This window comes from Pelophylax lessonae (assembly GCF_965119305.1).
Source record: "Pelophylax lessonae genome assembly, chromosome: 12".
NCBI lineage: Eukaryota > Metazoa > Chordata > Amphibia > Anura > Ranidae > Pelophylax > Pelophylax lessonae.
The window spans coordinates 194,935,444-194,962,101 of record NC_138779.1 but is presented as its reverse complement, the minus strand read 5'-3'; the positions used below and the strand labels follow the sequence as shown (position 1 = coordinate 194,962,101).

General features: G+C 39.5%; 1 protein-coding gene across 1 annotated transcript in view; it reads right to left on the bottom strand.

The window, feature by feature from the left end:
* The window catches only part of ERFL (ETS repressor factor like), a 124,432-nt gene that overhangs the window by 24,023 nt on the left and 73,751 nt on the right, over positions 1-26,658 (bottom strand). The window contains exon 2 of the mRNA XM_082273115.1: positions 6,038-6,109. Within this exon, the coding sequence (XP_082129241.1) occupies positions 6,038-6,101 (64 nt within the window). The 5' untranslated portion in view covers positions 6,102-6,109. The remainder of the gene's footprint in view (positions 1-6,037; positions 6,110-26,658) is intronic.

Here is a 26,658-nt window from a genome sequence, read left to right as displayed (position 1 = left end):
CCAACTCCCCGGTGCCTGGCCGCTATGAGCGCTTCACCCAGAGAGCGGAATCCCTCCATCCCTCTCTTCTGGGCAGAGAGGGATACAATTTTTTTTGATTTCCTATTGTATAGCATTATTGAGTATGACAGAAAACAAAACACTTTCATTCTACAAAACAGATGATTAAGGAGCAATACAAATATTTCATCTTGGAAAAGTGACAGCGATTTTTAGAAATTCGTTTTATAACAGACACAAGAAAATATAGATCAGATTTTATTGCTGCATAGATTTTAAATGTAACCAATTTTGTTATACTGATACCTTTTTTTTTTTTTTACCATAATCAATATTGTTATTTGTACATGTATTTTTTTTTTTTTTTTTTTTTAGCTTGGTTTATAAATGTACAACCGTAAAGGTTATTTGATAACTTGCTGGTCCCCTAATAATAATAAAAAAAATAAATAAATAAAAATGATGTAAACTTTTTTTTTCTTGCTGTCCATTACTGGACTCGTACAATATGTACTATAGGAGGTATGTGGAGTATGGACTGAGAATTTATAAATTATTCACTTTTACAAAAAAAAACTGACTCTTGCAAAAGTTTCTGAACTTTATTTAATGAGAAGATAGGACGGCTCTAGAAAAGGGGGGAGTTGGGTTGGGTTGGGTAATGCCGAGTGTTGAGGTAGGACTGGGATGGGGGGGTTAGAAGGTAGGATATTGCTGGGATGGGATATAAGGGTAATATGGTGCTGAAAATATATGGGTGTCCGATGGTGCTGGGGGGAGAGGGTGTAATAGAGTAGGATGGGGGTGGGTGATAAGGAATGGAAAGCGGCTTGGAGATATGGGGATAGTATGATGCTGGGGGTATTGGGGTAGGATGCTGCAGGTGGGTACTGGGGTTGGATGCTGCAGAGAATATGATGGTAGAATAGTGCTGAGGAGTATAGAGATAGGATGGGACTAGGCAGTAAGGAGGTGTATAGTTGTAGAATATTGCTGGAGTGTATGGTAGTTAATTAGTAGTTGGAGGATATGGGGGGATTGGTGAAGAGGGGATATGGAGGTTTGGATAGTGTTGGGGGATATGGTGAAGTAATAGTGCTGAGGATATAGTAGTGGAATTGTGCTGCTGGTGATATTAGGCTGATGACTATTAGGTAGTGGAATGTTACTGCATATAGGGTTATGATATTGCTGGGAATGTGGGGATGGATTCTTTTTAAGGGGTATGGGAAGGTGCTGAGGGTATGGGGAGGAAGGATGCTGTTGGTGGTATGGGGTAAGTTGGTACTTGGCAATTATGGGGGTAGAATGATGCTGTAAGGCCATGGGGGAAGGAATTGTTCTGGAGGATATAGGGGAGGGATGGTGCTGGGGATATTGGAGTGGGATAGTGCAGTAAACAAAGTCATGGGTCATGGTTGCGATTCAATTTCTTTAAGTTTTCCTTTAAAAAAAAAAAAGTGGACTTTTTATTTCATTGTTAGTACTTTGGGACTTTTTATTTTTTATTAAATTGTTTTATTTTTACTTTATGTTGATAGAGCAGGTTTTTTTTTTTGTTTTTTTTTTGTTTTTTTAAGTTTGGGGTGCAGAATTTACTTGTTGCTGTTCATCTAGTCTTTAGGCTCCCTTTTGTTTGCAGCATACTGCTGCATTATTTAAAAAGAAAACAAAAGTGCAAGAGCAGCGTGCACCTAAACGACCTTCACATTACAGTAATCCCCCGCTACATCGCGGTTCAGTTTTTGCGGTCCCGGTAATTCGCGTTTTTTTTTGTAATGTTATTTTACTATATAAATCATTAAAAATGAAAGATTTTTGTGTTTTTCATAGCTCTTGCTCTGTCTCTAAGTATCTTTTATGTGTTTAAATGAGTTTCTATTGTTTTAAAAGTGTGTTTAAAGACCTTAAAATGCTTCTACACGTACAGTGACAGTAAAAAATCATGCCTACAATGCATTTTAATAGGGTCTTTCTATTTTGCGGAATTTCACTTTTCGCGGCTGGGTCCGGAACGTAACCCCCGCAATGGAGGGGGGTTTACTGTATATCACTTACATTCAACGCACTCCCTATCCTTTTAAAATAAATAAAAGTTAGGCATAGACTTTTTGGGCCTATTATCCCAGATCTGTCCTGCTGCTGACCAATTTTACACTGTTGTGTCCTCTGCAGTATATTAATTCTTGTAGTAAAGCCCCAGCCAGTGCTTTTTGTTTCTAGTAAATTGGGCCTAGCATTGCTATTTAAAATTGTCCTGTTGCTGTCCAAATATACACAGCTATGTCATCTACAGTCTCTTAATTCTTGCAGTATAACACCTGCCAGTACTTTTTTTTCTCTTGTACATTTCAGCCAATTCGCCTTTTTTAAAAATGTCCTGCTGCTGGACAATTTTACACAGCTTTATCTTCTGTGGTCTTTTAATTTGAAGTGAACATTAGACAGAAATTGCCCAGCGGCAGGACAGTTTTCCATCAGTAAGAACAGGTTGGCCTCAGTGAACTGCTGGCAAATTTCTAAGCAAAGCAGGTCTATTACCTATTACCAGGTCTATTATTGTGATGAAATGCTACAGTATGTTTCCCTGCTAATACTACCTGGAGAAAAAAAAACTTTTGATTATACCACAATGAATCAAATTGGGGTGCTATTGCTGTATGTAGGCCAATCTAATTGTAAAAAAAATAGCAATTTCTTGGCCAAATATGACCTGCCAGTGTGTCACTGAGACTGTCTGTAAAAACCATACTGTTCAGTAACACCACATATAGCTTTAGGGCATCCCTCAAGCATGATATTTAAAGGATTTATATTTTCCATGTTGCCCTTGAAGCTGCATGAAAAGATTCTTTCCCCACTGTACGGTGTTAATATATATATATATATATATATATATATATATATATATATATATTTTTTTTTACATCAGTACACGTCCTTTGTGGCAGTACCCAGCTTTCCATGCTTTTTTTTTTTTTTTTTTCTTTACAAGTTTGCCTATTAGCCCCAAAAATATCCAGAATTTAACAAGATTTACCTCCCAGATAATTTCTTGTAATTCATCTTTAAAGTCTGGTTCACTGTATTTTGAACAAGATTTCCCAAACCCTTTGGCAAACTGAATCTAAGCATATTCACCCATTGCTAAGGTCCCAGAGTTACTTTGTGAGGTAGGTTACAGTCCCACAGAACTTGAGCAATTATAGGTCACCTGAGCTCCCCTAGGTGATGTTATGGATCAGCCTTGTTTTATGTGCTCATGCATCTCCTCCCTTATGTTCTTTCCTCTTTACCTTCCCTATCTGTACACCTTAAGCTCAGGTCAACTTCTCAGTCTACTGCTGATTTTTTCCTTTCTCTTTCCCAGTTTTCTTGTAAGGAAACACTCTGTTATAAAGCACTTTCATTGATCTGTTCTTTGTAAGAGTGACCCTTTCTCCAAGTTCCTCTTCTATATTGTAGTGGCTGTCTCAAATAGCTCCTCTCGTCACCGGTTTCAGAGGTTTTCTATGCTGATGACCCTCACCTCTCTTTCCTTTCTAATGTTGACCCTTTCAACTCCTTCCTCCGACATCGACTACCTACTTCTTCCTATCTCAACTTTGAGCTTTCTCCTCCCTCCACTCTTTTTCTGCCCCCACCCCTTCAACCTCTCTCCTGCTGACCCTTTCACCCAACTCCTCTTTCTCATTTCTCTTTTTCTTTTCTCCTGTCCACTACTGACTCTAACTATTTATGTCTTCTGCTGACCCTCTTTACCTTCATCTCTGCTACTGTACTCTTTCTGAGGAGCCCAATCTCCTTTTTTTTTCCCCAGCTCATAAACTTTTCTTCCTTCTGAATCTCTTCTGTTCCTGATCCTTTCTAGTTGTTATCCTTCTAACCTTATCTCCCTCCTATCTTCTTCTGCTCCATCTCCTCTTTTGCTTCTCGCTGACCTAATCTCCTTCCTCTCTCTGATATACCCATCTCCTTCCTCATGTCCCCCAGTCCCATCTTCTTCCTCTCTGTTACTGCTATATTGTCTAATTTTTTTTCTCCCTATCTTTTTCTGTTGACCTCCCATAATCATAACCTCCTTCTTCCTCTCTTCTACTGGCCCACCTCCTTCCTCTCCCCTACTGTGCTATCGCCTATTTGTTTATTTTTTGTCTACTGACTTAATCTCTTAATCTTCTTCCACTCTCTCTTGCTTGCCCCATCTTCTTTCTCTCTCCTATGGTCCCATCTGTGCCTCGTTTCCCCTAACCGCATCCTCTTTCTTACTCCTACTGCCCAGTCTCCTATCTCTTTCCTCTTTACCCCATCTCCTGCCTCTCTTTTACTGGCCCATCTATATTCTCTTTCACCTTTACTCCACCTCCTTCCTCTCTCCTACTGTCTGATCTCCCTTCTCTTTACCCATCGCTTTCCTGTCTCCTACTGTCCCATCTATCTCCTCTGTCCCTTTTGCCACATCCCCTTCCTCTCTTCTATCGTCCTATCTCCCTCCTCCAAATCTCATCCTCTTTTTCTCTTCTTCCCTTCTAATTCCCATTTCCTACTGTCCTTCTTTCCTCTTACCAGATATCCTTCTTCTCTCCTACTTTCCCATCTCCCTCCTCTTTCCTCTTACCAGGTCTCCTTCTTTACTCTTACTGTCCCATCTCCCTCTTCTTTCCTCTCACCAGATCTCCTTCTTTACTCTTACTGTCCCATCTCCCTCTTCTTTCCTCTCACCAGATCTCCTTCTTTTGTCTTACTGTCCCATCTCCCTCTTCTTTACTCTTACCAGACCTCCTTTTCTCTTCATGTCCCATCTCCCTCTTCTTTCCTCTTACCAGCTCTCCTTCTTTTCTCTTACTGTCCCATCTCCCTTTTCTTTACTCTTACCAGATCTCCTTTCCTCTTACTGTCCCATCTCCCTCTTCTTTCCTCTTACCAGATCTCCTTCTTTTGTCTTACTGTCCCATCTCCCTCTTCTTTCCTCTTACCAGTTCTCCTTCTTTTCTCTTACTGTCCCATCTCCCTCTTCTTTCCTCTTACCAGTTCTCCTTCTTTACTCTTACTGTCCCATCTCCCTCTTCTTTCCTCTTACCAGATCTCCTTCTTTACTCTTACTGTCCCATCTCCCTCTTCTTTCCTCTTACCAGTTCTCCTTCTTTTCTCTTACTGTCCCATCTCCCTCTTCTTTCCACTTACCAGTTCTCCTTCTTTTCTCTTACTGTCCCATCTCCCTCTTCTTTCCTCTTACCAGTTCTCCTTCTTTACTCTTACTGTCCCATCTCCCTCTTCTTTCCTCTTACCAGATTTCCTTATTGTCTCTTACTGTCCCTTCTCCCTCTTCTTTCCTCTTACCAGATCTCCTTCTTTTGTCTTACTGTCCCATCTCCCTCTTCTTTCCACTTACCAGATCTCCTTTCTCTCTCCTACTGTCCCATCTCCTTCCTATTTCCTCTTTACCTCATCTCCTTCCTCCCTCCTACTCCCCATCTTCATCATCTTTTCCACTTATCCCATCTCCTTCCTCACTCCTGCTGACCATCGCTCCTATTTCGTCTTCTATGGATCCTCCTCTCTTTAGTCGCTCCTCCTTTGAAGTTTACTACTGATTTTTTTTCCCCTCTTACTGAGCTTCCATCTAAACCTTATGTCCAAATATATCTGCTATTAGCCATTTTATTTTCTAACCTATACTAAAAATCACTCCCTTTTTTTTTTTTTTACATTTGATCTCCTCCCCATTCACAGCGTAAAACTATAAAAAAAGGTTAATAATCTTCCCTAAACTTTACAAAACTCCATTTTTTTTTGGCTATGCACTCTTGGTGTTTTTTTTTTTTAATCTGCAGCAAACGGAAAATAAATCGACAGAATATCCTTTGTGATAGGACTACAAATCTCAGCAGCCTTAGGCTTAAATCCAATCTAAGTCTTCGTCTCATGACCATGATAATGTGATCTTTATGGAGAGGTATTACACACATTTATACACACACTAGACACTCTACGCCACAACACATGCAACGAAGAAACACCGAGAGGCTAAAGTTACCTGGAGTCCAGAGAGCTGGCATAGATGGAGTCAGGAGGATGTCAGACACGCAGCTACAGTCCATACTTGCTTCTGTAGAGGGGGAAGGAGGAAAGAGGGCCAGGAGAGGTGAAGATCGAGCAGTTGAGCGAGGAATATACAAGGCAGCCAGGTGGATGAAGAACGATTGTCAGGCAAAGAAGAAGTAGTTTGAAGGAGGAAGGTGAGATGAAGTGGGTGGGAAAGTGTAAAGTGGATACAATGTAGAAGAATGAAGTAGAGTGGAAAGGGTACATCAGGAACAAATCCAGTAAATGGGGATGATACGATGACAGGGAACAAGAATGAGGAGGGGGGAGGATTTTAAATCGAGGAAGATTAAGTGAGGAATAGATGAGCATAAAAAAAAAGTGAACAAACAGGTGTGCAGGAGGAGGTGGCACAGGAATGAGATAGAGAGATGAGGATGTGACACGGTAATGAGATAAAGAGATGAGGATGTGACACAGAAATTAGATAAGGAGATGAGGAGGTGACACAGGAATGAGATAGAGAGGTGAGGATGTGACACAAGCAGGAGATCCACAAAAAAAAAAAAAAACAGATGTACACAGGTGATGTAGAAAAGGTGACGCAGGCAGAAGGTTCAGAGAGCAAGGGGAGGTGGCACCAACAGAAGGTCCAAGAAAATTGGAAAGGATATAGGTGAGGAACATTAGGTGAAATAGTGAGGAGGATGGGAGATGAGGAAGACCAGGTATCACAGGTATTCAATGATGAAGAAAATAAACATGTACAGAGAGGAAAGAAGGAATTTATCCAGGTGAAGAACAAGAGGCAAAGACAACAAGGGAGAGTAGCATACAGGTGAGCAGAACAAGGTGGAACAGGTAGAAGATTCAGAGAGTTGGGGGTACACAATGCAAATGATGAAGAACAGTGAAAAACAGGTAGAAGATTCAGAGAGTTGGGGGTACACATAATGCAAATGATGAAATACAGTGAAAAGATAAAAGAGGAATCAGCAGGGGAAAAAAGATAAGGGAAAAAAAGTGGAAAACAAGCAGAAAAAGGATATTAAGAATGACAGACCTACAAAGCTTTCCTTGTACCCCACACATACCACACACAGGCACATATGCACATCATTCTGTACACACATTATATAAACAGCGCATGCAGCTATATTGTTTTTGAATCAAAAAATAAAATCTAACTTCCCCGTTGTTTTCCCTGCATTATGAAGCCATGGCAAATTTCACAAGTGTGATAATAAATCAATAGCAGGTAAAAATATAAAAGACAGACACATGCATATTAGGTTTAAAATTAAACGTTGGAAGCAAGATCTAGAAAGAAAGAAAGAAAGAAAGAAAGAAAGAAAGAAAGAAAGAAAGAAAGAAAGAAAGAAAGAAAGAAAGAAAGAAAGAAAGAAAGAAAGAAAGAAAGAAAGAAAGAAAGAAAGAAAAGAAAAGAAGGGGGAGGACAGAGAAGAGAGAGAGAGACAGTAAGAGAGGAGATAGAAAGAAAGATAGAGAAGAGAAAGAAAGCGATAAAAGACAGGAAAGAGTAGGAGAGGAGAGAGAAGAGAGAGGAAAGAATGGAGAGAGAAAGAGAAGAGAGAGAGACAGAGAAGAGAGAGAGAGTAAGAGAGAAGAGAGAAATCAAGAGAGAAGAGAGAGAAAAGAGGAGTGAAAGAGTGTGTAGAAGAAAAAAAAAGGAGAGAGGGAGAGAAATAAGAAAAGAGGAAATAGAGGTGAAGGTATGGAAATAGAGAATAAGGAAAGAGAGAGAGGAAGAGAAAGAAAGAAAGAAAGAAAGAAAGAAAGAAAGAAAGAAAGAAAGAAAGAAAGAAAGAAAGAAAGAAAGAAAGAAAGAAAGAAAGAAAGAAAGAAAGATGGGGGAAGGAGGGGGAAAGAGAAGAGAGAGAGAGATACAGTAAGAGAGGAGATAGAAAATAAGATAGAGAAGAGAAAGAAGGAGATAAAAGACAGGAAAGACAATAGAAGAGAAGAGAGAAGAGAGAGAAAAGAAAGGAGAGAGAAAGAGAAGAGAAGAGAGAGAGAGAGAGTAAGAGAGAAAGAAAGAGAGAAGAGAGAGAAAAGAGGAGTGAAAGAGTGTGTAGAAGATATAAAAAAAGGAGAGAGAGTGAGAAATAAGAAAAGAGGAATTAGAGGTGAAGATATGGAAATAGAGAAGAAGGAAAGAGAGGAAGAGAAAAGAAAATAATAAAACATAGAGAAAGAAAGAAAGAAAGAAAGAAAGAAAGAAAGAAAGAAAGAAAGAAAGAAAGAAAGAAAGAAAGAAAGAAAGAAAGAAAGAAAGAAAGAAAGAAAGAAAGAAAAGAAAAGAAGGGGGAGGACAGAGAAGAGAGAGAGAGACAGTAAGAGAGGAGATAGAAAGAAAGATAGAGAAGAGAAAGAAAGCGATAAAAGACAGGAAAGAGTAGGAGAGGAGAGAGAAGAGAGAGGAAAGAATGGAGAGAGAAAGAGAAGAGAGAGAGACAGAGAAGAGAGAGAGAGTAAGAGAGAAGAGAGAAATCAAGAGAGAAGAGAGAGAAAAGAGGAGTGAAAGAGTGTGTAGAAGAAAAAAAAAGGAGAGAGGGAGAGAAATAAGAAAAGAGGAAATAGAGGTGAAGGTATGGAAATAGAGAATAAGGAAAGAGAGAGAGGAAGAGAAAGAAAGAAAGAAAGAAAGAAAGAAAGAAAGAAAGAAAGAAAGAAAGAAAGAAAGAAAGAAAGAAAGAAAGAAAGATGGGGGAAGGAGGGGGAAAGAGAAGAGAGAGAGAGATACAGTAAGAGAGGAGATAGAAAATAAGATAGAGAAGAGAAAGAAGGAGATAAAAGACAGGAAAGACAATAGAAGAGAAGAGAGAAGAGAGAGAAAAGAAAGGAGAGAGAAAGAGAAGAGAAGAGAGAGAGAGAGAGTAAGAGAGAAAGAAAGAGAGAAGAGAGAGAAAAGAGGAGTGAAAGAGTGTGTAGAAGATATAAAAAAAGGAGAGAGAGTGAGAAATAAGAAAAGAGGAATTAGAGGTGAAGATATGGAAATAGAGAAGAAGGAAAGAGAGGAAGAGAAAAGAAAATAATAAAACATAGAGAAAGAAAGAAAGAAAGAAAGAAAGAAAGAAAGAAAGAAAGAAAGAAAGAAAGAAAGAAAATAAAATAAATGTATATTAGATGACAAAAGAAGGAATGTATGGAAAGAAAGAAAGGGAATTTTGGGGGAAGAATTAAAATAAAAAAAAAAATAAAAAAAAATAAAACAAATAAATAAATGAAAAAGAAAAGAAGAAGAAAGAAAGAAATAAAATATTAAAATAAATGTATGTTAGATGGCAAAAGAGAAGAAATTAAAGAAATAAAAAGATTTAAAATATTAAATAAATAGATAGATTAGAATAGAGAGAATGGACAGAAAAGAAAAGAAAATAGTAGATAGATAGATAGATAGATAGATAGATAGATAGATAGATAGATAGATAGATAGATAGATAGATAGATAGATAGATAGATAGATAGATAGATAGATAGATAGATAGATAGATAGATAGATAGATAGATAGATAGATAGATAGATAGATAGATAGATAGATAGATAGATAGATAGATAGATAGATAGATAGATAGATAGATAGATAGATAGATAGATAGATAGATAGATAGATAGATAGATAGATAGATAGATAGATAGATAGATAGATAGATAGATAGATAGATAGATAGATAGATAGATAGATAGATAGATAGATAGATAGATAGATAGATAGATAGATAGATAGATAGATAGATAGATAGATAGATAGATAGATAGATAGATAGATAGATAGATAGATAGATAGATAGATAGATAGATAGATAGATAGATAGATAGATAGATAGATAGATAGATAGATAGATAGATAGATAGATAGATAGATAGATAGATAGATAGATAGATAGATAGATAGATAGAGATATGAGTCTCCCCCACAACTCATAAAACACATCCTGTTACTTCTTGTGCAAATAACAACTTGATAATATGAGCGGGAAACAAACTATCTTACTCTTTCAGAGCCACTAGCAAGAAGCAGACCCCCTTCCTTCTTCTCTCACCCCCCCTCCTCCTGTGCTTGATCTTTTTCACCGAGTCTTCTGTGCTACTCTCCCCCCACCTCCCCAGCAGCCCCCCGGCTGTCTAAGTCAAGCCAAAGCCAGATAATGATCAACCAGAACAGCAGATGGGGTGCAGCAGAAAAGTGGGGCCCTAGGCATAGTTTGTGTTGTTTTCACGCCTCTTGTGTGACACGCAGGTTGGGGGTATAGCGGGGAGGGTGAGGGGATTTGTGTAAGGCCCTCGTTCTCCTTCCTAGAGGAATCTATAGGAAGCAACACTACCTTTCTTTGAAATCTCATCTACCAGTGTTAATTCTCTTGCTACTTCCACCTTTCTTCTCGGCTCTCTATGCTTTATATTTATTTATTTATTTACTACTGTCATTTTTCGGGCTGCTTTTCCTCTAATACTTTTAAACTTCCTTCTTCTTCTTCTTCTGAGTATCTGCAGATGCTTCTCTTGCACATTCCAGAACACTGTGCCACACTTAAAGTTGAAAAGGGGATTTCTAGTTTACCTGCAGATTTATCCTGTTCCCCTTTTGATAATTAAAAGGTAACAATGCTTGTTCAGTTTTGCTTTAATTGGCTGCAACCCTTCCAAGTATTTACTTTTGTTTCTATGTATTCTTGGTAGAACGCTCTAATTAGAGCTTTTTGCATCCAGCAGATGTCTTGATGTTGTCTCTCACACATGTGCAACCACTTGTATGTTTGACTTTTTATCATTCAGTCCTAAGGATTGACAAGGGAGAGCAAAGCTATGGATAACACCAATAGATCCCTGGTGTGCAATTCATATTATACCTCCTTGGTTTAGCAAAACACACCACTAATAGAGTGATAACGTTGAAAGATTTATTTTAAAGACAATATGTTATATCAATATTATAGAGCGCCAACAGTTGGTTATATGCTCAATCTCCTTTAAACTCTAGAAGGCAAGTGAAAGCAGTGAAAAGTCAAGTATTGCTAGAAAACACTGAAACCCAAACGTATTTCAACTCATCCTAAAAGTATATAACACAAATGCAACCAAATGCATGTCCACTGGTTGCACTAGGGCAGTGATGGAGAACCTTGGCACCCCAGATGTTTTGGAACCACATTTCCCATGATGCTCAACTACACTGCAGAGTGCATGAGCATCATGGGAAATGTAGTTCCAAAACATCTGGAGTGCCAAGGTTCTCCATCACTGCACTAGGGCCACAACCTCTGGTCACATGACCATCCTTGGTTTGGACTATAAGGAATATCTAACTTGCATATTCACCAGGCTCAAGCATATGGTGTTCTGTGACCACCCTGTAATCAGCAATAAAGAGAATTTTATCAGCAGGGCAAACTGGTGCTCTACATCCGAAAACAGGAGCCTTTGCAGATAGTCCTCAAAGCCCTTTTGTGCATTTCAATGTCTGACTGGAGTTGCACTTTAATTTAGCCAGTCTCCTGCACACCGCACAGTCCCAACATGCCGGCCTAGTCAGTTTGTCTTCATTAAGGGCCTGTTTGTTTCCCTCTTTTGTATCCCCCTCCCAGCTCCAATTTTCAGCGGAGAAACCAGAAAGCAGGCAAGCTGCTGGGACAGACACAGCAGATAAATAAGAAAAGGCAGGAAGAAAATAGATAACCCACTAGAGAGACAGAGAGGCAGTGCCCGCAGAAAAGAGAGGCAAAAGACAGAGGGGAAGATGAAGAAAAAGAAACAATACATGAGATAGTGAACACCCAGAGAGAAAGCAGAAATGCACTTCAATTTGTGAGAAGGAACTAAAGCTAAACTTCCCCCAGGTGTAATTTTACTGTAAATTGCCATAGACATGAGTTGCGGTAACATGCTGGGGGTTTTTTTTAAGTATTTTTTTTCTCAAGTTGTCATGACAACATAGTAGTTTCAGAACATCGGAACCATATTTGCACTCCCCAAAAAAATACACCTGTGTTAAAAATGCAACAAACCTCAGTTAATGACTGGCATTCATTTCAGCACGTCAGCTCCATTCGACCACCTTATCTTTGGGACCAAAACCAGAGACTTTAATCTAGGAGCTGTCCAGGTGCTGAAAGTCTTCTCTCTAGACTCATTTAGCCTCATCATTAGAACCAAAACCAGAGACTTTTATCTAGGAACTGTCCATATTCTGAAAATCTTCCTTATACGCTCATTCAACATCATCATTGGTACCTAAACTAGAGACTTTTATCCAAGAACTGTCCAGATTCTGAAAATCTTACTTTTACGCTCATTCAACATCATCATTGGTACCTAAACTAGAAACTTTTATCTAGGAACTGTCCAGATTCGAAAAGTCTTCCTTTTACGCTCATTCAACATCATCATTGGTACCTAAACCAGAGAATTTTATCTAGGAACTGTCCTGATTTTGAAAATCTTCCTTTTACGCTCATTCAACATCATCATTGGCACCTAAGCTAGAGACTTTTATCTAGGAACTGTCCAGGTTCTGAAAATCTTACTTTTACGCTCATTCAACATCATCATTGGTACCTAAGCTAGAGACTTTTATTAAGGAGGAACTGTCCAGGTTCTGAAAATCTTCCTTTTATGCTTATTTAACATCATCATTGGTACCTAAGCTAGAGACTTTTATCTACGGACTGTCCAGATTCTGAAAATCTTCCTTTTACGCTCATTCAACATCATCATGGGTACCTAAACAAGAGACTTTTATCTAGGAACTGTCCAGATTCTGAAAATCTTCCTTTTACGCTCATTCAACATCATCATTGATACCTATGCTAGAGACATTTATCTAGGAACTGTCCAGATTCTGAAAATCTTACTTTTACGCTCATTCAACATCATCATTGGTACCTAAACTAGAGAATTTTATCTAGGAACTGTCCAGGTTCTGAAAATCTTCCTTTTACGCTCATTCAACATCATCATTGGTACCTAAACTAGAGAATTTTATCTAGGAACTGTCGAGATTCTGAAAATCTTCCTTTTACGCTCATTAAACATCATCATTGGTACCTAAACTAGAGACATTTATCTAGGAACTGTCCAGATTCTGAAAATCTTCCTTTTACGCTCATTCAACATCATCATTGGTACCTAAACAAGAGACTTTTATCTAGGAACTGTCCAGATTCTGAAAATCTTCCTTTTACGCTCATTCAACATCATCATTGATACCTATGCTAGAGACATTTATCTAGGAACTGTCCAGATTCTGAAAATCTTACTTTTACGCTCATTCAACATCATCATTGGTACCTATACTAGAGACTTTTATCTAGGAACTGTCCAGATTCTGAAAATCGTCCTTTTACGCTCATTCAACATCATCATTGGTACCTAAACTAGAGAATTTTATCTAGGAACTGTCCAGGTTCTGAAAATCTTCCTTTTACGCTCATTCAACATCATCATTGGTACCTAAACTAGAGAATTTTATCTAGGAAATGTCGAGATTCTGAAAATCTTCCTTTTACGCTCATTAAACATCATCATTGGTACCTAAACTAGAGACATTTATCTAGGAACTGTCCAGATTCTGAAAATCTTACTTTTACGCTCATTCACCATCATCATTGGTACCTAAACTAGAGGCTTTTATCTAGGAACTGTCCAGATTCTAAAGATCTTCCTTTTACGCTCATTCAACATCATCATTGATACCTAGACTTTTATCTAGGAACTGTCCAGGTTCTGAAAATCTTCCTTTTATGCTCATTCAATATCATCATTGGTACCTAAACTAGAGACTTTTATCTAGGAACTGTCCAGATTCGAAAAATCTTCCTTTCATGCTCATTCAACGTCATCATTGGTACCTAAACTAGAGACTCTTATCTAGGAACTATCCAGGTTCTGAAAATCTTACTTTTACGCTCATTCAACATCATCATTGGTACCTAAGCTAGAGACTTTTATCTAGGAACTGTCCAGATTCGAAAAATCTTCCTTTTACGCTCATTCAACATCATCATTGGTACCTAAGCTAGAGACTTTTATCTAGGAACTGTCCAGATTCGAAAAATCTTCCTTTTACGCTCATTCAACATCATCATTGGTACCTAAGCTAGAGACTTTTATCTAGGAACTGTCCAGATTCGAAAAATCTTCCTTTTACGCTCATTCAACATCATCATTGGTACCTAAACCAGAGAATTTTATCTAGGAACTGTCCTGATTTTGAAAATCTTCCTTTTACGCTCATTCAACATCATCATTGGCACCTAAGCTAGAGACTTTTATCTAGGAACTGTCCAGGTTCTGAAAATCTTACTTTTACGCTCATTCAACATCATCATTGGTACCTAAGCTAGAGACTTTTATTAAGGAGGAACTGTCCAGGTTCTGAAAATCTTCCTTTTATGCTTATTTAACATCATCATTGGTACCTAAGCTAGAGACTTTTATCTACGGACTGTCCAGATTCTGAAAATCTTCCTTTTACGCTCATTCAACATCATCATGGGTACCTAAACAAGAGACTTTTATCTAGGAACTGTCCAGATTCTGAAAATCTTCCTTTTACGCTCATTCAACATCATCATTGATACCTATGCTAGAGACATTTATCTAGGAACTGTCCAGATTCTGAAAATCTTACTTTTACGCTCATTCAACATCATCATTGGTACCTAAACTAGAGAATTTTATCTAGGAACTGTCCAGGTTCTGAAAATCTTCCTTTTACGCTCATTCAACATCATCATTGGTACCTAAACTAGAGAATTTTATCTAGGAACTGTCGAGATTCTGAAAATCTTCCTTTTACGCTCATTAAACATCATCATTGGTACCTAAACTAGAGACATTTATCTAGGAACTGTCCAGATTCTGAAAATCTTCCTTTTACGCTCATTCAACATCATCATTGGTACCTAAACAAGAGACTTTTATCTAGGAACTGTCCAGATTCTGAAAATCTTCCTTTTACGCTCATTCAACATCATCATTGATACCTATGCTAGAGACATTTATCTAGGAACTGTCCAGATTCTGAAAATCTTACTTTTACGCTCATTCAACATCATCATTGGTACCTATACTAGAGACTTTTATCTAGGAACTGTCCAGATTCTGAAAATCGTCCTTTTACGCTCATTCAACATCATCATTGGTACCTAAACTAGAGAATTTTATCTAGGAACTGTCCAGGTTCTGAAAATCTTCCTTTTACGCTCATTCAACATCATCATTGGTACCTAAACTAGAGAATTTTATCTAGGAACTGTCGAGATTCTGAAAATCTTCCTTTTACGCTCATTAAACATCATCATTGGTACCTAAACTAGAGACATTTATCTAGGAACTGTCCAGATTCTGAAAATCTTACTTTTACGCTCATTCACCATCATCATTGGTACCTAAACTAGAGGCTTTTATCTAGGAACTGTCCAGATTCTAAAGATCTTCCTTTTACGCTCATTCAACATCATCATTGATACCTAGACTTTTATCTAGGAACTGTCCAGGTTCTGAAAATCTTCCTTTTATGCTCATTCAATATCATCATTGGTACCTAAACTAGAGACTTTTATCTAGGAACTGTCCAGATTCGAAAAATCTTCCTTTCATGCTCATTCAACGTCATCATTGGTACCTAAACTAGAGACTCTTATCTAGGAACTATCCAGGTTCTGAAAATCTTACTTTTACGCTCATTCAACATCATCATTGGTACCTAAGCTAGAGACTTTTATCTAGGAACTGTCCAGATTCGAAAAATCTTCCTTTTACGCTCATTCAACATCATCATTGGTACCTAAGCTAGAGACTTTTATCTAGGAACTGTCCAGATTCGAAAAATCTTCCTTTTACGCTCATTCAACATCATCATTGGTACCTAAGCTAGAGACTTTTATCTAGGAACTGTCCAGATTCGAAAAATCTTCCTTTTACGCTCATTCAACATCATCATTGGTACCTAAACTAGAGACTTTTATCTAGGACTAGGAACTGTCCTGATTCTGAAAATCTTCCTTTTACGCTCATTCAACGTCATCATTGGTACCTAAACTAGAGACTTTTATCTAGGACTAGGAACTGTCCTGATTCTGAAAATCTTCCTTTTACGCTTATTCAACATCATCATTGGTACCTAAACTAGAGACCTTTATCTAGGAACTGTCCAGATTCTGAAAAGCTTCCTTTTACGCTTATTCAACATCATCATTGGTACCTAAACTAGAGAATTTTATCTAGGAACTGTCCAGATTCTGAAAATCTTCCTTTTATGCTCATTCAATATCATCATTGGTACCTAAACAAGAGATTTTTATCTAGGAACTGTCCAGATTCTTGAAATATTCCTTTTATGCCCATTCAACGTCAGCATTGGTACCAAAAACCAGAGCCTTTTTCTCTAGGAGCTGTCCAAGTGCTGAAAATATTTCTTTCATTGACTGGGCACTCAACCTCATCATTGGTACCAAAAATCAGAGACTTTTTTCACGCAGCTGTGCAAGGGCTGGAAATATTCCTTTTATACCCATTCTAAGGAAACTTATATTACTACTTGTGTTATACCTTTCTTTGGAATGAGTATAGAGGAATGATGAAGACGTTTAGCACCAGGACAACTCCTATATAAAGGTCTCTAGATTTGATACCAATGATGAGGTTGAATGAGTATAGAAGAAAGCCTATCGGCACCTGGACAACACCTAGATAAAAATGTTCAGTTTTGGTACCAATTAAAAGATTGAATGAGCATAGAGGTAAGACTTTCAGTAGCTGGACAACTCCTAGATAAAAGTCTCTGGTGATGGTACCAATGAGAAAGTTAAAAAAGTACAGAAGGAAGACTTGCAGCAGCTGGACAATTGCTAGATAAAAATGTCCAGTTTTGGTACCAATGATGAGGTTGAATGAGTTTAGAAGGAAGATTTTCAGCACCCAGGCAACACCTAGATAAGAGTCTCTGGTTTTGGTACAAATTAGAAGGTTAAATGGATATCAAAGGGAGTCTTTCAGCAACTAGACAACTCCTAGATAAAAACGTGCAGTCTTGGTACCAACGGTGAGGTTGAATGAGTATAGAGGGAAGACTTTCAGCACCTGGACAGCTCCTAGATAAAAGTCTTTGTCCTTGGTACCAATCATAAGGTTGAAGAAGGAAGACTTTTGGCACTTGGACGGCTCCTAGATAAAAGGTTCTAGTTTGGGTACCTCTGATGAGGGTAGTTCAATAGAGATGTCCGTTGCTGAAGAACTGAAATAACTTAGAGTCATTAAAGTGATACTAAAGCTTTGTTTTTTCCCTATTAAACATGTTATGCATGCCTGCTCTGTGCAGTGGTCTTGCACAGATCAACCCCGATCCTCCTTTTCTCGGGTCCTCTGCCAGTACTCCTGGCTCCTCCCTCCTGCCAAGTGCCCCCATAGCAAGCAGCTTGCTATGGGGCACTCAAGCAGGGTCCATCCTGAGCCACTGCTCTGTGTGTCCATTTGCACACAGAGCGTGGCTTGGCCTGCTCTCTCCTCATTGGCTCAATGGGTGTGATTGACAGCAGCAGGAGTCAATGGCTGCCGCTGCCATCTCAGCCAATGAGAAGGAGCAGACCCGGGAGAGCTGCTGCTCTCATGCACATCGCTGGATCGAGATGAGGTTCAGGTAAGTATTGGGGGGGGGGGGGGCTTTTGCAGCTACTTTAACTGAGGTCTGTTGCATTTCTAGTACACATACATTTTTTCATAATTTTATTTTTTAAATACCCAATAAATTGAATATCTGAACAGAATGTACAAACTTGCAAAGGGAGTTATAGAAGGCCCTACAAAACCCATTCTCAGCTAGAGTTCTTCTAGAGAGTCTTTGGTTGACCTCTCATTTGATGGTACCAGCATAGTTCTCAGTTCAAAGCTACTTGACAGAGCCAACTGCATGACACTAAATCTTTTTCACTGTCTGTAAGAGTGGCACTATTGTAAGGAGGGGGATTTCTTCTACAGACCACTAATGTAATGGCCATTCTTTTCACGGAACCCAATAATTTATTTGAGCAGGCTTTCCCTGAAAATAAAGGTTCTTTTTATGGTAAATAGGTTGAGAAAGGCTGGTCCACAAGAAACGACTATATTCCATTGCCTTATAAAATTCAGTCTCCGTAGTACTAAATTCCCCAGTTATTTCATGACTCTAGTACCCACCCAGCTATTTCTGAAACCCTTAAAGTAACGGTAAACCCTATCTAAAAGATTTTAAGTTTGTAAAACATTGGATACAATAGAGAATTTATCTTTTATGTACTGTAAATAAAATATATGTTTTCACCTTCTTTTCATCCTTTATGGTATGTCAGTGCTACTGATCTCCTGCAGCCTATTTACAGCTACTTCCTGTCCTGCCTACATGCCCTCCACTGACACCTGCAAGGCATTTCTCAGAGTGGGTTTCCCGATGGTGACAATGGTGGACCATGCCTATGTAATGTGTATTGGTGTGGCCACTCTAAAGCCCCGTACACACGTACCGAATGTCGGCCGTAAATATTCGGCCGCCGAACGATCGGCCGATTGTCGGCTTGTTAGTATTATGCTTCCGACAACCGACAGCGACTTTTCGGCCGAACAGAATCTGTTGTGCAGGCATTAAAATTTTTGTTGGCCAACACCAGAACAGCCGATTGTTCACCAGTCAGTACAGAATTCGGCCAACAAACAGCCGATTAGCAAGACTGGGCATGCTCAGAAAAGAAAAAACACACGGAAAGTTAAAGCGGAGTTCCACCCAAAAGTGGAACTTCCGCTTTAGGGAGTCCTGACCCCCTGACATGCCACATTTGGCATGTCATTTTTTTGGGGGGGGAGCGGGTACCTAGTTTTGACAGGTACCCGCTCCCACCTCCGCTCGGAGCGCCGCGGCGCCCTGAGCGGAAGTTCTCCTCTCCCCCTCCCTCCCTGTTCTCCTCTCCCCCTCCCTCCCTGCATGCGCAGTGGGTACCCGGCTGTGAAGCCGCAAACTATCACAGCCGGGTGCCCACAGCAGTGATGCCGGCGCCGAGGGAGAGGCTTTGGGCGGCCGCATCGCTGGACCGTTGGACAGGTGAGTGAATGGAACTCCGCTTTAACCATCACATGACATAATTTCTGCAGTCGGCTGTTGTTGGCCGACAAAATTCATGTGCAGTCTTTTGCAGTTTTCAGCCGACAGGACAGCACCGGACAAAAGACGGCCGATCGTTCGGCCGACATTTGGTACGTGTGTACGGGGCTTTAGTCTTCATTGGATGTCCAAGATATCAGAGCAAGTTTCCTGGCAGGGACAGCAGTGGACCATGCGTAACAAATGTGTGCTGGAAAGGCCACTTGTAGTTTCCATGGGATGTCAATGTGACAGCGTGACAACTTGTGGGCAATGTGCTCCCTGACTATGCTCCTCGCCATCTTCCATCTGCCTTAATTGTGATCCCTCGCAAGCCTTTCTTTCCCCGCGGACACCGTGGGAATCTGGGGAATCTTTTAGGGAACATCTCTGATCGACATCTCTGGTCCCAAACAAATTGCTTCCTCATCCTTTAGCAATAGAAAAAGTCCCTGAAGAAGACCAGGACTTTAAATGGGTCGAAACACGTTGGGGTATTCTATGATTTGGTAGTCTCTTATGCTACTATGTATAGTTTTTTCTTGCTGCTGGTTGATATTTTGTTGTTGTAACCAGAGTTTATACTTTTATCCTACATGGAACTAATTTTTAATTAGTAAAATATATAATAATATAAATAATATAAATAATAATATAAAATATATATTTTTATACAAAAATTACTAGCTTGATTTAATACCCCGGGGGAATTTTTTCTTGCTTTCTATCTACTTTACATTGGCTTCCTTCACTGTACATGAATGACAGCTACTCTTTCGAAACAATATATATTTGTTTAGGCAAAAAATGAAATATTAAAAATTAATTAAACACACAAAGCAAATAATTCACCATGCCAGTTAAGCCTCTTTTAATAATCTTGAATCTGTAATACACCCAGCTGGATGAGGCACTCTACTGGCAGAGGTTATGGAAACAGCTTTTGTATATATATACGTTAAAGTAGCTGTTTCACTTCCAGTGTAAATAAGGGAGAAGATGCCAAAGTGCTGAAACCGAATTTTGCTCCTTACTGAAACATTAATGGGGATTTAAGATGAAGTATTAAAGAGCAAAGGGACGCGGTCCAAAGTTTGATCTGGCTGAGCTGTTTTCTGTTCATTTCTTTAACTTGCAGAATGTTATCCCTCTCCCTTAGGGCAGGATTATAGGGCCGCAGAGGGTGCATCTACAGCAGCCTTCTTCAGGTCAGAGGGCCTATGTGCAACTGCTGGGCCTCTGTATTAACCAGCTGTACATCATATTATATACAGAAAAAAATGCAGTATTGTTCCAATATTTTTTTCATATCAATAACATGATATGAAAGTAGATCTAAACCCAATCACTAACAAAATCATATAAGCTTTAACATGTTATTGTCCTTCAAAAGTCATCTGCAGCCTTATGTTGAAAGAATCGATCCTTGTTCAAGTATTTCTTCTTATAGGACGACAGCTGTCTCAAATTTTGCTCCTAAATTGTCACCCTGTCACATGTGCCTCCGGTGCTGCATATGAGGGGGCCATGCCACCATGCGTTGTGCCTGGTCTACCATCAGCAAGCCTGGGCAAAACAATGATGTACAGCTGATACTGAACCCTGGAGGAGATCAGCATCTTTGTGATTAAAAAAAAAGGTGAAAACAATTTTTTTTAGGTAAAAAATTGCAATTTTTTTGATACACAACACTTTAGGAAATTAAATGCCATCCAGTTAGGGTTTAAATTTCCTTTAAACATTTGATTTTTAATTGTTTTTTAGCAAATAAAAATTGCAAATGCCCCCTTTTTTTCAAATTTCATCTTTACGTAATAGGTAATCCTTATACTTTCTTTACTACTTACTGTGGGATTGATTTACCAAAACTGGAGAGTGCAGCTGTGCATGGTAGCCAATCAGCTTCCAGGTTTTACTGTCAAAACGTAATTTAATAAGCTGAAGTTAGAAGCTGATTGGCTACAGTTGCACCAGATTTTGCACTCTCCAGTTTTAGAAAACCAACCCCTTTGTAATGTCCCTACCACAATCCCTCAAAACATGGCCAAGTTGGTCAATTTTCAGTTAACTGATTGGATTGTTTAAGGAGGAAACTAGTGATTTTAGAGAAAAACCAGCAGGAACATTAATAGAACATACAAAATCCATATGGACCATATACCTGGTGTGACATAAGGACACTTAAGGTCTATGTGTTGTGGCAATCCACAGTAAAAACCTGCTGCAATGAATGGAAATGCATGGGCACTTTGTGTGTTACCATCTTGGAGTTGCCCTCTGATGCACAAGAGGGCAACTCCAAGTACGCTGGGTTAAAAAATGTTACAAGTTTCTATATATTTGCTCATTTTTTTTATTTACTGGAAAATGTCTGTCCATTTATTGAATTGCATTGAATGCCCAAGACATAAAAAATTCATACTGGTAGATCCAACATTTTAGTAAATCAACCCCTAAGGCTGGTCATGCATTAAAAAATTTTCTTACAATTTTCTGTACAATTTTCTTTAGATTTACCTTCAACTATATAGTAGAAGGGCCTGCCTAATTGGATACAATTGAAAGTGTTTTGTTTTGACCTCATACTATATGGTTTTTGGTAAATCGAACAGAAAATTGTACAAGAAAATTGAACATGTATGGTGAGCCTGATGCCTCGTACACATGCATCGATTATTGGCCGGGAATTTTCGGCCAACGTCCGATCGGCCAATTTTCGGCTTGTTAGTATGATGCTTTCGACAACCGACTCCGACTTTTCGGCCGAATAAAATCTGGTGTGCAGGCTATAAAATTTTTGTTGGCCGTCAACACAACGGACGATTTTCCGTCAGTCAGTACAGATTTCGGCAGACAAAAATCTGATGAGCAAGACTGGGCATGCTCAGAGAAGAAAAAACACACTGAAAGTAAACCAGAACATGACATCACTTCTGCAGTTGGTTGTTGTTGGCCGACAAAATTCGTGTGCAGTCTAGAGCACATTTCAACCAACACAACACTGGACAAAAGACGGCCAATAGGTCGGCCAACAATCGGTGCGTGTGTACGAGGCATTGGTCCCTAACCTGCAACAAGCATGAATCCTGACAACTTAATATTTATGGGCTTGTTCCAAGTCAATGAATCACATATTACATAGTAGTTGAGGTTGAATAAAGACAATAGTCCATCCAGTTCAACCTGTGTAGGTGTGTGTGGCCGTATTCATTTCCATAACTATTACACAGTATCACCAAGCAGTCAAATCACAATCAATAAAAAAGCCCTAGAACTAGCACTTTCACAGGTACGCCAGCAACACAAATTCATATCTGCTACTACATGGGATCCTCCGATGGTTATTTAGGAGACAGTGGAGTGCTTTGCCCCAGTTCTGCACAAGGTCCTGGTGCCTTTTTTTGCCTCTTCCCAGTGGCATGGCAATAGTGGTTTCAGTGGTTAGTCATGTGTCTGGTGTCTCCGCAAGGCTTTGACCATGCAAAGGGAATCTATCTTCAGAAAAGAACCTTGGAGATGAAACAGTAAGTGCTTTAAAGGCTAACTTTTTGCATGATTCCCGTCATGCTGAATCATAAACTGACCTCATATATTTCTGGAACTTGGGAAAGAAATTGGCTGCACACCTTCGTCGGTCCAATAGATTTATTGAAACATGTATAAAACTGCCACCAGGACAGGGACACAGACCATGGAAAGGTTGACGCATTTCACGCTGACATCGTGCTTCCTCAAAACCTAGGGGAATAATCCCAAGTTTTATACGCGGAATGCGAGCCGGGGCTAGCACCCAGTCCCACCTGTCCTCAGGATTACACCTCTCACCTGGAGCAGCCAATTGGCCTTTCTGTTTTCCCTATATATCTGGAACCTCAAAGTTGAGCTATCTCCACCATGAAATCCCATCTCCATCAACCTGTCATGGTCAGTATGAAGTGATGGTATCTTGCTTGCCCAATAGATACCCCAAAATGAGTTGGGAGGTAGATTAGCTGCATATGACGCAGACATCTAGGTTCTGGTTTATTGTGTAATGGTGTTATAATGTTGTTGTCTATATGGGGTTGATTTACTAAAACTAGCGAGTGTAAAATCTGGTACAGCTCTGCATGGAAACCAATCAACTTCCAGGTTTTAGTGTCAAAGCTTAATTGAACAAGCTGAAGTTAGAAGCTGATTGGCCACCATTCAAAACTGCACCAGATTTTACACTCTCCAGTTTTGGTAAATGAACCCCTATATTACAGGTTATATATTATTATATATTACAGGTTAGGTTATATTACAGGTTATATATTATTATATATTACAGGTTAAGTTTGTTTTGGAGTAATAGGTTTTTAGTGAGAAAAGAAAACAGGCATTAGGATATTGGCCAATGTAAAATTATGGCTCGGAAGAAGGAGATGGGGTTTGGTTTAACATAAGGGGTACATTTAGATTTCCAGATTTGGTTAAAGGTTGAGTTGAAGATTTAGGCTGAGGGTTAAGAATTTCAAGATTTGGTTAAAGGTTGAGTTGAAGATTTTGGCTGAGGGTTAAGAATTTCAAGATTTGGTTAAAGGTTGAGTTGAAGATTTAGGCTGAGGGTTAAGAATTAGAAGTAAGGTCAAGGACTGGGTTGAAAACTTGGAGATAGAAGTTAGCTTGAGGTTTAGAATTTAAGGTAAGTTTGGAGTTTAAGTGCTGGAGATAAGAGTAAGTTGAGGTTTAAGCATCCAATTTAGGGCACGTTACTTATTTTTAGGTTTTCATGCAAGATTATTGTTGCGCTGAAACATAACCATATTGGCAACTATTTACCATTGTTAAAAACCTATTCAAAGGTGCCAAAACTTCCTACGCTGGAGAGTTTATGTGCCAACACCCCCATGCCAAACATACAAATCCAAACTGATTCCTTCTAGAAAATTAATTTGCTATCACAACTACCATTGGTAAATCTCACCATTGTAATCTTTTAGAGACTTAAGAACCGGCGACTGGCTAAAATTAAAATTTTGTTGAGTTGGTGGTCCAATGGCGACTCTACCAACTGGCAAGACTCCCATCGAAAATGGGGTCACCATCTCCAGCAACATGAATCGTCTATCTTTAATGTTGCCCCAGCAAGCTTCGTTATGACTTTTCCTCTCTTCCCCCTCCTCCTTTGCCACAGCACTGGCTAAAATTAAAATTTTGTTGAGTTGGTGGTCCAATGGCGACTCCGACAACTGGCAAGACTCCCATCGAACCTGGGGTCACCATCTCCAGCAACATCAATCGTCTATCTTTAATGTTGCCCCAGCAAGCTTCGTTATGACTTTTCCTCTCCCCCCCCCTCCTCCTTTGCCACAGCACTTCTACCGTGTGTGTGTGTTGTAGATGACCCCCCCTCCTTCCCGGTCTCTTTCTCTTCTAAAGTAATGTTTCGTTTGATTTAGGAGGTAATGCATTTTTTAGAAATCAAAGCTGATTCTTGAGAGCCCCTCTCGGGCCCCAGGACGCTCTACCCAGATGAGAGACAGCAATCATTTCCTTGTTAGTTTTGATTTTAGTTACAAGAGCTTTCAACTTGCTTAAATCTCCTGGAGAAATGTTATAACAAGCAGCTATGGGAATACCCTCCACACCCCTCCAATCCCAGCACCTCACCCTCCCTCCTCCTCTTCTTCTATCCCTCTCTTCTTTGCATTTATTTAAACAGAGTACACACTATGAACAAACACTGAAAACCAACAAAAACCAGAAGTCCAGAGGCAACCCCCCCCCCCCCCCACACCCCCAGTCCAGCAGTATATTGTCTCTGGTGCGCCCCCCACCTCCTGCACTCTGCAAGTGCACATACAACCTATCTACATATAGACATATACATGCAATCTGAAAGGATATGTGGCAAGTAAAATCGATACTGTAAATTATTCATTGTCATTAATTATCGATTTATATATCCGTCGGCAACTGTTTGGAAGAGTTGAAAGGAGGGAAGTGTTTTTTTTTCTTCTACTCATAACCTCATTGTTTTATAACCCCCGGCCAAGCTACAAATCCCTCATACCCTGTCTATTCACCAGCAACCCCCCCCCCCCCCAAACTCACACCCCCCCTGGCACAGCTCAGTGTGTTAAGGGTAAACCCAGCTTAATCAATGGGGATCAATGACAGATCTTAACTAACAACTACAGAGAGGCTTTCATGTGAAATCCCAGATCAAATGTCATACACGGTACCTGCTAAAGAGGAGAGAGGGATGAGAGCCGGTGAGCTAAGCGAGAGGGCAACAGCTCATTAACTACCCTGACTGGCCGCTTTGTACTGCGCTACAGACCTGGCTGGCTGCTGTAATATGTTCAAAGGCAGCTAATTATACCAAAGGCACGGTGTGATGTATAGAGCTGAATGGGACAATGGAGAGAAGGCAAACAGGGGGCGAGAGAGGAGAAGAGGATCCTAATTTATTGGAGAGAAGGAGGAGAGGAAAAAGAAAGAGAGAAAAAGACAATAAAGAGAGGAGAAGGAAGAGAGAGAAAAGAGAGAGATAATAAATAGAAGAAAAAGAAGAGAAAGATAGAGAAAAGAGGAAGAGACAATAAAGAGTGGGGAAAGAAGAGAGAGGGAAAAGAGAGAGACAATAAAGAGAGGGGAAAGAAGAGAGAGAAAAGAGATAGAGACAATAAAGAGTGGGGAAAGAAGAGAGAGAGAGAGAAAAGAGAGAAACAATAAAGAGAAGGGAAGGAAGAGAGAGAGAGAATAAAGAGAGGGGGAAGAAGAGAGAGAAAAGGGAGAGACAATAAATAGAAGAACAAGAAGAGAGAGAGAGAACAGAGAGAGAGACAATAAAGAGAGGAGAAAGAAGAGAGAGAGAGAATAAAGAGAGGGGGAAGAAGAGAGAGAAAAGGGAGAGACAATAAATAGAAGAACAAGAAGAGAGAGAGAGAACAGAGAGAGACAATAAAGAGAGGAGAAAGAAGAGAGAGAGAGAAAAGAGAGAGAGACAATGAAGAGAGGTGAAAGAAGAGAGAGGGGAGAGAGAGAGAGAGAGAGACAATAAAGAGAGGGGGAAGAAGAGAGAGAGAAAAGGGAGAGACAATAAATAGAAGAAAAAGTAGAGAGAGAGAAAAAAGAGAGAGACAATAAAGAGAGGCGAAAGAAGAGAGGGGGAAAAGAGAGAGAGAATAAAGAGAGGAGAAAGAAGAGAGAGGGAAAGAGAGTGAGACAGTAAAGAAAGGGGAAAGAAGAGAGAGAAAAGGGAGAGACATTAAGTAGAAGAAAAAGAAGAGAGAGAGAGTAAAAAGAGAGAGACAATAAAGAGAGGCGAAAGAAGAGAGAGGGAAAAGAGAGAGAGACAATAGAGGGAAAAGAAGAGAGAGAAAAGGGAAAGACAATAAATAGAAGAGAGAGAGAAGAGAGAAAGAATAGAGAGAGCCAATAAAAAGAGGAGAAAGAAGAGAGAGAGAAAAGAGAAAGAGACAATAAAGAGAGGGGAAAGAAGAGAGAGGGGGAA